Source organism: Prionailurus viverrinus, chromosome D2 (assembly GCF_022837055.1).
Source record: "Prionailurus viverrinus isolate Anna chromosome D2, UM_Priviv_1.0, whole genome shotgun sequence".
Taxonomy (NCBI): domain Eukaryota; kingdom Metazoa; phylum Chordata; class Mammalia; order Carnivora; family Felidae; genus Prionailurus; species Prionailurus viverrinus.
The window spans coordinates 14,313,798-14,328,973 of NC_062571.1; the positions used below are offsets into that span (position 1 = coordinate 14,313,798).

General features: G+C 46.7%; 1 protein-coding gene across 2 annotated transcripts in view; it reads right to left on the minus strand.

Annotated features, from left to right (window-relative positions):
• The window catches only part of SLC35F3 (solute carrier family 35 member F3), a 400,268-nt gene that overhangs the window by 119,759 nt on the left and 265,333 nt on the right, over positions 1 to 15,176 (minus strand). The window contains exon 1 of one of the 2 annotated variants that reach the window (XM_047824386.1): positions 78 to 333. The exons of the other annotated variant lie outside the window; for it this stretch is intronic. Coding sequence (XP_047680342.1) covers positions 78 to 153 — 76 coding nt within the window. The 5' untranslated portion in view covers positions 154 to 333. Of the gene's footprint in view, positions 1 to 77; positions 334 to 15,176 lie in introns of those variants that run through there. 2 annotated transcript variants of the gene reach the window in all.

Sequence of the window (15,176 nt, forward strand, 5' to 3'; positions counted from 1 at the left end):
GGGGAGCACGGCAGCACCCACGGCCAGGCAGCCCCAGCAAGGTGCCCCCCAACCCCCGCCAGCCCCGGGGCCATTACCTTCCACTTTGGTGAGGGTAAGGACCGGACTGTTGCAGGCGCTGAGCGGGGCCACCCGGGCCGAGTGCTTCTTCATGATGAGCCCTCCGCCTGCAGGAGCGCCTCCGCCGATCGCCTACATCCTGGGGCCGGCCGGGGCGCGCCTCTCGGGTCCGGTCCCGGTGGCCTCCGCCGCGGAGGAGCGCGAGCGGCTGGCCGCTCAGGCCCTGCCCCCGGGGCTGCCGGCCGGGCTCCTGTCGCCGCGCGGCTCACTGCGGCGGCCGCCCCTCCGAGCACATCTTCCCTGGCCGCGCAGCCACTCCACACACGCGCCCACAGCCTCCTGCCTGGAGGTTGCTGCAAACTCCAACGTCACGTACAAGTGCGCTCCCCACGCCCACCCCACGGGCTCACCTGCTCCGCCCCCCGCCCTGGGACGCCCGGCCCCCCGCAGCAGCAGCCCGGGCCCTCCCTCCCAGCCCTGTCCCGGCTGTGGCCTCCTGCGGGGCTGGCCATCAGCTCCCAGGTCTGCCCTTTGCCACCACCGCTCGCTCGCGGGAGGGGACATCAGAGAACTTAGCCTCGAGTTTAAAATGCGAGGCGTTTGACTTTGCATTGAGAGCTGACTTCCCTGCACAAAGTCCTGAGCTGTGGTTTACAGGAAGAAGTCAGGAAAAAAGCAAAGCTTCCCCAACGGCTTGTGTGAACTTCTTTGAAAGAGTCTAGGGACACGTTATCTTGTCTGGCCTCTGGGGACAATTTTTGGTGGGGGGGCAGAAGATGCAAAGTCCATAGAGCAAAGCAGCAACAAGAGGAAGGCTTGAGATTTCTGTTCCTGCCCCACCGGCCGGGTCCAGCGAGTCCCAACTCCCTGGGAAGTGGAGAAACTTCATCTCTGCCCAGCTCCCAGGTTCATGCTGCTGCCGCCGGTCTGGCATTTGCCTCTGCACACACGGGTCTCACTGCTCCCACTCATACCCAGCTGTAAGCTACTGGCCAATGACGCATGATAAAAAGCAATGACATCCCTACTGCATCATTGGCTGGGGTGATCCTTGAGTGACCACCGAGTCCCCAGGACGTTTATGCAATGATAATGCATCATTCGAGGTGCCCTGCCATCACCCTGCAGGTAGGATGCACAGGGCTTGCACAGCCCAAGAACTCCACGAGGCCCAATGGGCATCTCACTCGCACATGCCCAGGCACCCGTCGGAGTCCCAGCCTCCTCTGGGAAACGGAAGATTCGGTGGTCATTCAAGGTGGGTTTTGTTATTGTTAAGTCTTTCCCCAGAGTTTGAGAGCCTCCCAACTCTGCTTGGTTTCCTGTCTCAAAGCTGATATTCTACTATACGATGTAACTCGCGTCCCCCATAAGACTAACTCGGTGGAGTGGTAAGAGGCAGAGAGCAACCCTAGCCTGGTACCTAACTGTCGTTTCTGGTGCCATCCACGTGCAAAGCCTCGGGTCCCTGGCAGAAGTGGTTCTTACAAGTGGTCTTGTAGGGATCTTGCTATTCCTTGCCCTCTTGAACAGTCCCGATGGACAGAATGGCCCCTGGCTCTGCGAAAGGCCATGGTTTCTCAAGGTTGCTTCATCACTATAGCCAAGTAAAGGATTACAGGGTCTCTGCAGAGCCCTCTAGTGGTAGCCTCGACATTATATGCCTCTTCCATGAACTTGTCTCAAGACCCCTAGAGATGACAGTCTAAGTCAATAAGCTATCCGTTCCCTTCTTTGTAAAAATTAAGCATAAATAGGCCCAAAGCAAAAGAATTTCATCTTATATAAAGAGGGCCTTGTAGATACGCAATATAATATTCTTATGTGTTGTTTCACTAAGTTCATCAATCAACATTATATACAGTAACTAAAACAAATATCACATGACTACTTATTTTTTGAGTACTTACTATGTATCAAATACCATGTTAGTTTGCTTTGCAGAAATCATTTCATTATTTACTTACAAGAGCTCTGTGAGATTGCTGTTACCTTGTTTTATAGATGGGGAAACTGAGGCAAAGAGAGATTTATATAAAATGTCCCAGGTCATAGAGTGTGCAAACTGGCCAAGCAGGGATTTATATTCCAGTCTGAACAAATCACTATTGCACTCAGAAAAGCCTGCCATGCTATTCACTTGTTAGAGATGTAAAATGTAAAAACTCCACTTAACTATTCTAATTCAGGTAGGAGATACTAATCAGGTAATCCATAATTCATTTCCTTGCACTTGAATATGGTTTCTTTTTTTTTTTATTTTTTTTTCAACGTTTATTTATTTTTGGGACAGAGAGAGACAGAGCATGAACGGGGGAGGGGCAGAGAGAGAGGGAGACACAGAATCGGAAACAGGCTCCAGGCTCTGAGCCATCAGCCCAGAGCCCGACGCGGGGCTCGAACTCACGGACCACGAGATCGTGACCTGGCTGAAGTCGGACGCTTAACCGACTGCGCCACCCAGGCGCCCCTTGAATATGGTTTCAATAGATTTCATCATGCTTTTGCACCTCCTGGAGTCTGGGTCTCCCCAGAACTTCAATTTTTAGCTTTACTTGCTGCCAAAGCAAATACCCCTGAGACTTAAAATTAGCCCGTCCACCACACTCATTCTACTGGGCAGCTCACAATGAAAGTGCCCAATAAATAGTTGTCTGTTTCTTTATGCATCTTCCTATTTACTGCAATGTCTTATACAAGTTAAACAGATGATCAAGTATTGGTTTTTTTTCTGTTTATTTATTTTGGACAGAGCGAGTCTGGGAGAGGCAGAGAGAAAGGGGAAACAGAGGATCCGAAGGGGGGCTCTGTGCTGACAGCAGAGAGCCCAATGCGGGGCTCGAACTCACAAACTGTGAGACCATGACCTGAGCCGAAGTTGGACGCTCTACTGACTGAGACACTCAGGCACTCATTAAGTGTTGTTAAATACTCCTGTCAACTTCACTCATTAAGTAGTTATACCTAAACCTTCTTTTCCCCCCTACGGGATACTCCAGGATCTTCTGATACCTAAGAGGTCATCACCTCCTCATGTCTATCAACTTCCGCTTATCAAAAAGGCGGTACCAAATCTCATCTCAGCTTCCTCCCCTTATTTTTAAGAACCGAATGCTGTTTCTCATTTTCTGTACTCTATTAGCTCATACCTTGTGTTCCAACAAAAAAATCTTAACGCCCACCAAATATTTCCTCTACTCCCCTTTTTAAAAAAGGAGTTCCTGTGGCTTGACCATGTGAGAGCTGACACTCCTGAGTGCACACTTTTCTGGGGGGAGTGAGTGTGGTGAGGATGCATATTTACAAACTTACATACATAAAATTATTCTAGAATATTAACTGTGTGCTGGTATATGAGCACACTGGTATTTTGAGAATTCCAACAATTTAAAACCCTATGCTAGGGTGAGGCCACCATGACCTAACTCAGGGATACCTAGAAAATCACACAAGCTCCCCACTTAAAAACCCAATTCTCAAATCACATAAAAAAGGATGCTAATAATTCTTTCAATAAAGACAGACATGATCCCCCAAGTATCAATGGAAACAAATCCTGTATATATAATATCTAGGCAAGAGGTTAGCTCATTTAACCCTGTTCTATGGAGGATGCTTGTGTGAGCTAATAACTGAACGATGTCACTGGGTACCTACCGGTCTTAAATTTAATATTGTAGGAATTTATCTGAAAGACGGACTGGGGGTTGACTTTTTCCAGGTCATATTCATAAATGTCATCTTCTAAAAATGGTCAATGGTTTGCTCACCAAACCCAGCATTTCCCTCAGCTTTACATGACGTGCCGTCCTCTGTGACAGAAGAATGTTCTTTGTCACTAACCCCACGCTCTGGTTTTCTCTTTTCATTGCTGAGGTTGGGGAGATGGGATATTTAATGGCCATCTGTGGCATTCTGGTACAGCAGGCTCATAAGAGTCAGTGGGCTTTGCGTTCTTAGTACGATGGTCCAAACAATGGAGTAAGTTTACTCAACAGATACAGAGAGTAACAAGTCTATGACGCAGAACTTATATAACGTGGGTATGAGTTTTATAGTCCCTGGCCTGCCTTCAACAGCCTCCCAGCCTAACCCCTACTTCCCACTTGCGAACCAGAGTAAGGAAGTGAAAGGAGAAGTCTCAGGTAAGAAAGAAGACAAATCAGCCAGTTTCTTGTACACCCAAGAGGCTCTATTTAAATTGCAACCCTATGTGGGGTCCTGGCCATGGCCCTTTAGGAAGAGAAGGGCAGGCAACCTTGGGATGAATCATCAAGGAAGTGCATAGTTCTAAGGACCCAGTTGATTCCTCAAGTTCTGGAGGCTTACTACTTTTCTTTCTGGTACTGGACTCCCAGGTCCAGCTCTATATTCAGTCTCCGGCCTCCCTAAATAACTCGTGTTGCCCAAACAGTCTGGTCTGGTCTTCCTGGACTGACTCCTGCATCTGCCGTTCATGGTGGTCACTGGCCATTTCAATCTTCTGTACTGGAATGTATTTTCAGACTCATCACACTATTCCAAACAGGCACGTGATCCCCTTGGTGGGAGTAAGTAATACGTGTGACTCTCTTGAGCCCAAGAGACATGGAAAATGCCCTGAATAACAGCCAGCAACAGCTCAAGTTTGAGCACCAGCTCTGGCAAGAAGAGTGGCCAACCTCGAGGGGCCACTCAGCCTACTCTGGCCTCAGCTTCCTAACTTGGGCACACAATAGTTAGCCCCCATTGGTAGTTTCCAGACTGTTTTTCCTGGTCTCTCCGCAGACTGACTCTACTTTTCTATGTCCATGTTAGATTCAGTTTATAAAACAGTTGTCACTGTAAAAAGAAGGTTTTGAAAACAATGAACTGAACAATTTCCAAGGTGCCATTTGGCTTTAAAATTTGGGGTGTATGAAATTATCTTCCAAGATAAGATAGTTGTCACTTCCTCCAAAGAACTTAAAAGAATATTATCTTTCGTGAATACTTCAGTTAGTAGACTCTCCCTTTAAATGGTTTCTCACTTTTTTGACAGAAAGAAATCTACATTTCTTAAAAATTCATAGAATTTTACACTGAAAGGATGAATTTTACTGTTTGTAAACCATATGCCAATTTAAAACTTGGTAAAAATATGCTTGGCATGTACAAACACATATATAACTGAGCTGAATATTTAATAAAATACTACCCTTACCATGTATGAACACTTCTCTTCTCTTCTCTTCTCTTCTCTTCTCTTCTATTATTTCTATTCTATTATTTCTATTCTATTTCTAATTCTATTCTATTCTATTCTATTCTATTCTATTCTATTCTATTCTTCTGTTCTGTTCCATATATTTTGTTCTGTTCTTTTATTGCAAAAAAAAAATGCTGACTGTGGAGTGCTTGGGTGGCTCAGTCGGTTAAGCGTCTGACTTCAGCTCAGGTCATGATCTCATGGTTTGTGGGTTCAAGCCCCGTGTCAGGCTCTGTGCTAATAGCTCAGAGCCTGGAGCCTGCTTCGGATTCTGTGTCTCCTTCTCTCTCTCTGTCTCTCCCTCCCTCTCTCTCTCTCTCTCTCTCTCTCTCTCAAAAACAAATAAACATTAAAAAAAATTTTTTTAAATGCTGATTGTGATCAAGTAAGTTGATTTTAGTATGATCTGCTCTTGGGTCATAATGCATATGGTTTGAAAAATACTATTAAAATTACATTCTTTTTAAGCAGAGAGCTTTACTTAATCTCTTCAAAATTAATAATAAAAATATAAAATCCAGCAAAGGTTTTCAATAGTCAGAAAACAGACCGCTTCAATTAATTTGCTCTGAAATATTAACACTGCTTAAGAGGCCTTTGTAGTATTAAACAGTAAGAATAACAAATTATTTTTGTGGTTACCCATGTTTAAAAATAATCACTTCAAGTAGCTCCAAGAACCAGAAATGGAGTTTTACCCAAATAAATCAGTCTGCAGCATTAGAAGCTTTCAAAGTGGAGCACACATTGGTATTTCCAACAGGCGAGAAGGTCTAACGATCGAAAGAAATTAACTCCATGCGTTGGGCCACTCATTCCCTTGATCTGGCAGGAATAACTGATAACATTTTTCAATAATTCCAAGTGCAAGTTCAGGGAATCAAGAACCATTAGACAGATCTCTGGGTGGCCTTTCTCATCCTCACATGCCCCTTCTTTGGCACTGTGCATCAACAGCATAAACTCAGAACTCATTAGGGCCCCACTAGGATTTTTCCTCTTTTGCTAGAAAGTAATGTCAAGGTTGCTTTTGCAGACACATCCCCTCACGGCATCTCCATGATTGCTCCACGGTGACTGGACAACAAACAGCTAGCTTTGTGGCCATTTTGAGCCCAGGGTCAGGATCATGATGAACAAAAAGAGAGGCACAGAGATGGGAATGGGGTGTCTGGTCACTTCCTTTGTGGATCCTGGTCAGGAGCCTGAGTCCAGTGGAAGGCACCATGGGGTGGCCCTCTGCAAGACCAGGCCATGGCATGGTGGCATCATGGGAGCTGAGAAGGGGCAGCTTCCCTGGAAGAGCAGACAGGCCAGAAGGGACACCTGGGGTGGGCTTGGGTGGGCTGGCGGTGGGGGAGGCTCCCTTTCCTGGGACCTTCAGAGACCTACTTTGGTGCCAACACAGACCATGAGTATAGAACGAGTACACAATGTCTGGTCCCCAGAAGATACTCAAGAAGTGATCATTCTCTTCCACTTTGGGAAATGAACATGCCAGCTTCCACACATTCCTTCCGACACTGGAAAGGGGGCACTGCTTAACAATGGCTTCACCTGGTCATGTCGTTTAATCGCTCCACGCTCAACACATCATCCTTAAGATGGAGATAATAATAGTAGGTACCTTACAGTGCTGCTGTGAAGATTAGAAAAAGGGATACATGTGAAGTTCACGTAAGAGAACCTGGTAAAGAGCAGCACTCAGAACGCATCAGTCATTATCTTCAGTCTCTCCCACTAGGTTCTTTACTGGGGAGGGGCCATCTCTGGTTTGTACCAAGCACCATATATGGCTTACGTAATAGGTGCTCAAAACAGGAAGTTCTGAAGGAAAGGGAAGAAGGGAGGAAGCAAACAAGAGCATATTCACAGGACCCAGAATTCTGGAGTTTTCTAGAACTGTCGGCTTCAGCCACCTCCCAGACTATCCCTTTGTGCCTGCATGGAAACAGCGGTGCCAAGAAAACCACGCTTGGCCAGCTCCCTCCTGCTCAGGGCTCTCTGCCCCCCACTGGCTTCATGTCAGAGGAAGTGCCTGGAGACCAGGGCACTGGACTCAAGGTGAGGAGAGAGAGATCTGATGCCATTTAGTTCAGAAATAGCTGCTTGCTGTGTTCCGGATGATTCATCGACCACAGCTGGACTCCTGTCTGATTCCCCTCTCTTCCTCCTCTGTGGAGCAGGAACTAGAATACTGACCTACATCGGATCCTCGTCAAGGCCAGAGGCGCACTCCCTTGGCTGGTGTTCGTTTCCAAGGGTGAATCAAGGGGATTGGCCATCAGACTGACTTGAAAATGAGAAAGATGTATTGGTTCGGGAAGGCGCCTGCTCTACTCTTTAGTTCCTGAGCCCAGGACAGGCCAGGATCAGCAGGCAGGGGTCATGTTCACCAAGGACAGAAGAGGCTCCAAGTTGGGCAGATAGAGTTTCAGAAGTCCTGAGATCGGGGCCTCCTCTGGAGTCACTTAGCTCTTTGCACTTCTTTGAAGGCAGTGATAACCTCTGCCTTGCCCTAGAGTTTTCTGTATACCTGCCTCAGCTTCCTGCTGGCTGTAAGCACTGGGAGTGAGGGACCCTGCCCAGGAACAGGGCCTCAATGAGCACCGGTGAATGAATGAATTAATTAATTAATGAATAAATGAATGAAAGAAAGCAAAATCATTAGGGCAGGAAGAAGCAGGAATTTACCAATGGCTTAGATAGACAAGGAGCTGAATCCAGAGAAACAGATTCAGCAGGTCTGCGGGGGCAGGTACCGGCAGGATCAGCTTCCTGAACTAGTCCTAGAAACAGCCCCTTCACGGATCAGGGAAGTCCTGCCCATTTGCCAAAGGAGCTCCAGTCAGGACCAACCCCCTTTGTGTGGGCAACCTCTGGGTACCCCATTCTTCAAACAGACCCTGATTCCCAAGGCTTCCTTCCTCTCTTGAGAGCCTGGCTATCGTCCTTCATTCCCCAGTTAGGATGGGTCTAGGAAACAGCTGGGCCCTCCTGATGCCTGGCCTAGCTCTGCCCCTCCGTATAATCTCAAATCACCAGAAGCTTCCAAGGTACAGGGGTTTTATAGAGTGTCATCTGGATGCCTGAAAATTACTGAACACACGGTCTACTTCCCGCATTTTCCCAGTCCCAGGGGCTTCTCTACGCCTCCCCATCCACATGGCACCCTCGCTTTCTCCTTCCTCTACCCAGCATGCCTCATACACACTAGGATCCAGGCCCACTGTCCTCCTGGCCGAGCAGAACCTCCTGGGAAGTGTCTTCTGCTGACCTGACCAGAAAGGGGTATGCCAGTAACAAAAAGCCTTCTCCCCTGCTAGACTTGTTTCCCTGAAGTCTTGGTTCAGGCTCATCTTGCCCCTAAGGGGGCATCTGCACATTGGTGTACTTTGCTCCCCTACCCCAAAGAACAGACCAACCAACAACCTGCTTACAGCAATGGGTTTGGCTCCTGGCCAAACGGCTGGCATTAGAAGCCCCCAGGTGCAGCCCCTGGCTTCTGCCACCTCAGGCTGGATTCAGAGAAAGATGGGACCCTGGCGGAGGCCAGCAAGGCCAGGATCTTGGAGGGGGTGGGGTCATAGTGTGACTACAGCAGGCCTGGTGCCAGCTGTCCCCTAGACTTACTCTCAGCGATCACTTCACTGGAAACCTTCAATTAAGCACTTGTTCCCTGTTCCCAGGGGTGTGCTTCCTGCTCAGTGACAATGAAGCTGAGCTCTGACCGATGACGTTCCATGCGTGACACAAAGAGACCCCAGATCGCGGCTGACCAAATCCGCTGTAACTCTCTGTGAACTCACTGGGTGAGAGGAAAGAAACATTCTGGCATGTCAGGGGCTACCAAATGACTCCCCTGGCCAAAAACTATAAAATTCCCCCAAGAAATCACTGAGTCTTCCCCACAGTAAGCCTTGAGGATGGTCCTTTTCTCCTCCCTTGTTTTGCACAAGATCTTAGTTGCCCTACGCTGGGCATGTGTGGGCACAGGGGTGGGGGGGTGGTATATGCATCTAAACCTGCAACGAATTGTATCCTTCAGCGGAAGTAGGGGCAGACCACAGGGAGAGATGTTCTACCATTTTATCAGATTATGAGAGATACCCCTCACTTTTTTCCCCCCAAAGCAAACAAAAATCCAGCAAAGGCTGTTTTTTTGCTTTAGGGCTGAAAGAGAAGGTCCCACAGATTTTGGACAAAAGCAAGAAGGAGCCAGAAGTCTGGAGATACACCCTGTTCCTGACCGAGGCAGTGAGTCCTGCCTTTTCCCCCAATGACCAGCTAGTGTCAGCAAGGGGACAAGTCTCAAGAATTATCTAGAACTCTTGGTTGGTTTTGGAGGATTAAATGTATGCATGATTTGTTCCCCAAAGTTACCTCCCTGGTGTCAGAATATTTCTGTCTCGTGGATTCCATAACTACCTCCCAACCCTAGCTCCTTGGCCCTTTGACAAAGATGGGCTTGTTGGTGCCCCAGGGGAGTGTCGGAGGCTATGTGACACCGAGTGACCAGCCTAGGGCACTTGTTGGTGAGACAACCAGACTTGTCTGGGTTTTCCCTAGGACATCAACACCACAATCATTTTCCAGCTTGATGGGAACCTTTTGAAATTATCTAGTCAAAATCTGTTCTTGGAATTTTTTCGTCAACCCTCATTTTGATTTTAAGATAATGATCTCTGGAAATTTGACATAAATGCCCATTCTGAAAGTTGGCGACGTGTATCAAAATTCCTAAAAAATACAAATGTTTACAGCCTCTTACCCAGTATTTTCATTTTAAGGAATTTACCCAAGAAATAATCTGATGTGAACATAGACATATGGACAAAGATGGCCATCAAGTGTTTTTTTTTTAAGTTTATTTGTTTGAGAGAGACAGAGACAGCATGAATGGGGGAGGGGTAGAGAGAGAAGGAGAGAGAGAATCCCAAGCAGGCTCTGTGCTGTCAGTGCAGAGCCCGATGTGGGGCTTGAACCCACGAAGCATTGAGATCGTGACCTGAGCTGAAACCAAGAGTTGGACGCTCAACCGAGTCACCAGGCGACGCTCCATCTAAGTTTTAATATGAGTAAGTAAAAAAATAGAAACAACCTAAAGGTTCATTAACAGGGAAATGGGAAATAAAGTTTGATGTATTTAGACAAAAGGGTATATTGCAGCTAATAAAACAAGTCATTCAATAATGCAGGGGAAATGCTAAGGAGAAAACACAAGGTGTGCATTTATGTTCAATGTGATTTTTACATACATTACATGTTTGTTTTAGATGTAGGCCATATCATTATATATATATGTATATATATATAAATGCACACACACGTATGTATATAAATAACATGTATTTGAAAAAAAAATAGGCTACCATTTTTTTTGGTTTTTTTCCTAACTACCACAAAAATAGTGATTCATTTACCTTCTCCTTGAGAATTCTCTAAAAGAGAAGTTTATCTACTTTTAGAAGTTCAGTTCCATAGTAGATGGGGTTGAGACCAATACTGACGCCTGAGGGGCGCCTGGGTGGCACAGTCGGTTAAGCGTCCGACTTCAGCCAGGTCACGATCTCGCGGTCCATGAGTTCGAGCCCCGCGTCGGGCTCTGGGCTGATGGCTCAGCGCCTGGAGCCTGTTTCCGATTCTGTGTCTCCCTCTCTCTCTCTGCCCCTCCCCCATTCATGCTCTGTCTCTCTGTCCCAAAAATAAATAAACGTTGAAAAAAAAAATACTGACGCCTGAGAATAGTTTAAAGGGTGTGTCTCTTGTAAACAGATACAAATGCTAACAAAATGGGAAAAGCCTTAGGGTACAAGACTATATAAAATAATGCTGCAACTGTTTTTTCTTTGAAAATGATTAGACAGTTTCTGGGGCAACTGGGGGGCTCAGATGGTTAAGCGACCGACTTTTGATCTCAGCTCAGGTCTCGATGTCAGGGCTGTGAGTTCAAGGCTCGCACTGGGCTCTACACAGCGCGTGGAGCCTACGTAGAAAATATGTGGACACTTTTCAATTCTTCTTATATAAAACTCTGTCAGATCCGTGCTTTCACGGCCATTGTTGCTCGGCCGGTACAGAAGCGTCTATTCCAACATCAAAAGGAACATGTAGTTCTGTCTTCCGTGTTTTGAATGTTTTGTTTCTCACATCCTTTTTATATCCGTGCCGCGCAAATTTCCAGAAGATGTGAGTAATGAGACAAAGGGAAGGGAGCGTGAGTAGCAGTGTTGGCTTCTTCCTGCAAGACTGAAGGCAGGCACAGCCACGGCTTTGAGTTGGTAGAGTCCTCAGCTGCTCGCCTACCTGGGGGGGTGGGGCGAGGCGCCCCGTCGGCTTGGTGAAGGGCCAGGTGGCTCCCCTGGCCAGTCCTTCTGACTGCTCCCTCAGGATGCTTCTGTCTTTGGTCCAACCTCAGGGGACTCTTGTCTAATCTTTTCCCCTCATCTCTTCACTCCTGCTCATCATACACAGTTTTAGATCTTGCCCTTGAGTGGACGTCAGTGACAAGGCTACTGTGTCGGTATCTGTCTTAGACGGGAGGACTGTCATCTCCTTGCATCCCGGTCGGCTCTGTGGTGCCCCCGGGCACCTCACGGTGGTAGGTATTTGAAACCCAGAGGGCTCCAGTGCATGAGGGAGGCCTGCACTCCGACATGACGGTGGGAACAAGAGAGGGGCCCCATGATGCACAGCTTCCATGCCTTCTAGCACATCAATCACAGCTACCAGCTTCAGGGCAGGACACTGTTAGAAATGATTAGGCATAGTTTTTACCCCTGGGTTTTTGTGCACCCATTCCACATGTTGTATTAATAAAGTATAATGTAATACTTCTTGGCAGGGATTTATTGGGTCCGATATGTTCTCCCCACTTCCTGAAAACTCAAACGAACAAAATGTGACACGACTCAACCCCGCCCCCATCTCTCAGCTTTCTTCTCTTGCCTGAAACTTGGCCCCTCTTTATACCTTACTCCCCACTCGAAGCCTACCCTTTCTGCAAAACTACAAAAATAAAAACGGAAGACAAAAACACATACCATCGAATACATTCAGGTCTCGGACTCCCCGCTCACCGCGGAGGGGACCAATCGTGGGGGCGGCTCTGTGTGGAGCCTAGCTTATGGGCAATACTCACAAGACAAGCCCATCGATCTTTGTTTTAACCTTGACTGCTTGTTTAAAGTGAACCGGCATCAAATGCTCTATTGATAGCAGAATTCTAATTTGGGATCAGTAACAACCTAAAATATCTGAGACATGAAGGATAACTGTAGCTTGAAAATCTGTTTCCAGCAGTGATATCTGCAGAATTTAAGGCGCCCTTCATCCATGGCCCCTGGAGCATTATTTGATTCGTTAATGGCATGGAGGAAATAAACCACAAACGGTCCTCGGAACTAACTGAAGATGAACAAATACGTACACTTAGGGTGTCAGCATAAACTAGAATTAAAAAAAAAAAATCACTTTCACTGCAAAATGTTTGACTACAGTCCTGTCCAGAAATGATATAGGTAAGCATAATGGTCTTCAACTAGATATATGACTTTGCAGGAAACTTGTGTATGAATTTGAATAGTAGTAATCAAGTCACGCTGGGATTCAGAGTCCATGGGCCCAGCCGATTCAGCCAGAGGGTCTCTTCTGCATTTGGGTGACAGTACTCCCTGCTTGCTAGTAGACTTTGGGCATGGCTTCTAGGTGACACTCTGGGCCCATGCGAAGGAGGGCCTGGACACCGCTTAAGAGTACGGACTCTGCAGAGTGGAAAGAGTTCTGGAAATCACCCAGTGCATCACCCTTAGTTTGGGCCAGGGAAGAATAAAACTAAGACGACGATGAGAAACAAAAGACTATGGCTATGCTGGGAACCAAAGAGAAGCAACCAAAATATACCTCCAGAAATGCACACGGACCAAACGACAAGGTCTGCCTTGCAGCCGTGGCTGCTACAAAGCCGAGAGTAGTTTCGATCGATGGGACCCGCCTGCATTTCAGAGACTCGTCAGGAGGTTAAATAAAGAGGCCACTCCTTCTTGGACTTTAATTTTAAACTTTGGACAAGATTCAGGACAATTACAGTGCCTTTAAAGTGATTCCTTGTTTTCTATGAAAGGAAGCTGTCCTCGAGGAAAACAAACAAACAAAAAACTCCTCGACCTTAAGACATGAAAGACGATGTGAGTGCTTCCTAACTCCGAGTGGAGTCTCGCAGGAGACGGAAGGTGAATTAGGGCATCTAGCAAGGCTCTGCGACAGTCCTGTCACCAAGGCTGTAGGCACGGGCAAAAAGAGCATACTCGTCTGTTTCTCACCACAAAGCGGTGAAAGTGCAAACACAAGAAACAGAATGGGAGAAAACATTCGTAGATCATATAAGTGATTACGGATTTCTACGTAATATAAAGGAAGAACTCTAACAACTCAGTAATAAAAAGGACAAGGCCCCAGGTAAAAGCCAGGCGGAGGTGATTTTAAAACGGGCCAAAGACCACACGGACACCTCACTGGAGAAGATACGCAGACGGCAAAGACACATACGAAAAGATGCTCCTCCTCTATATCACCAGGGAAATGGGAATGAAAACAACAGTGAGATACCACGGCACCCCCCCCCCCCTCAAAATGGCCAAGTCCGAACACACATATCAGCAGATGCTGGTGAAGATACAGGGCAAGAGGACCTGTCATTCATTGCGGGTGGGAACGCAAAATGGTACAACCACTTTGGGAGGCATTTGGGCAGTTTCTTTACAAAATGAAATACACTCTTGCCATGTGATCCAGCAGTCATGCTCTTTGGTACTTGCCCCAAGGAAGTGAAAAGTTATGGCCATACAAACACCCGCACGTGGATGGTTACGGCAGCTTTCTTCACGACTGCCAAAACTTAGAACCATCAAAATGTCCGTCAGGAGGTGAACAGATAAATAATTTGTGGTGCATCCATATTGTGGAGTATTGTTTAGTGCTAAAAAAAAAAAAGCTGTCAAGCCATGAAAAGCATTGAGGAACCTTAAATGCATATTATTAAGTGAACGAAGCTGGTCCAAAAAGGCCACATGACATACAAATACAGGACATTCTGGAAAAGGAGACTATGGAGACTGTAAAAGGATCAGTGGTTACCAGGGGTGGGGGGAAAGGGAGGGGAGGTGAGTAAGCAGAGCACAGAGCATCTTTGGGGCAGCAAAAACACTCTGTATAGTAAATATAATGATGGATGGATGTCATTACACATTTGTTGAAGCCACAGAATGTACAGCACCAAGCGTGGACCCTAAGGTAAACTACGGACTTTGGGTGATTATGTCGTGTCAATGTAGGTTCATCCTTGGTACAAAGTATACCATTCTGGTGAGTCATGTCGACGATGGTGGAGGCTATGTATGTTTGGGGCCAGGGAGTGTACAGGAAATCTCTGTACCTTCCTCCCAGTTTTGTCGTAAACCCAAACTGTTCTAAAATAATCAAGTCTTCAGGAAAATGAGCAAAGGGCGTGAATAGATATTCCTCCAAAGAAGATACACAAACCATGAGATTTATGATAAGCACATGAGAAGATACACAACATCAAAAGACACCAGACAAATCAAAAGCACGGTGAGATGCTACTTACACCCATTAGGATGGCCAGAAGCAAAATGTCAGACAATAACAAGCGTTGGGGAGGATGTGGAGAAACTGAGAAGAAAAACTCGTAACTTCTGGTGGAGTTGTAAAATGTACAGTCACTCTGGAACGTGGTCTGGCAGTTCCTCAAAAGGTTAACTTATAGACTTGCCATATGAGCAATTCTACGTCTAGGTTTATACCCAAGAGAAATGAAAACACACATCCCTATAAACACCTGGATATGGGGCGCCTGGGTGGCGCAGTCGGT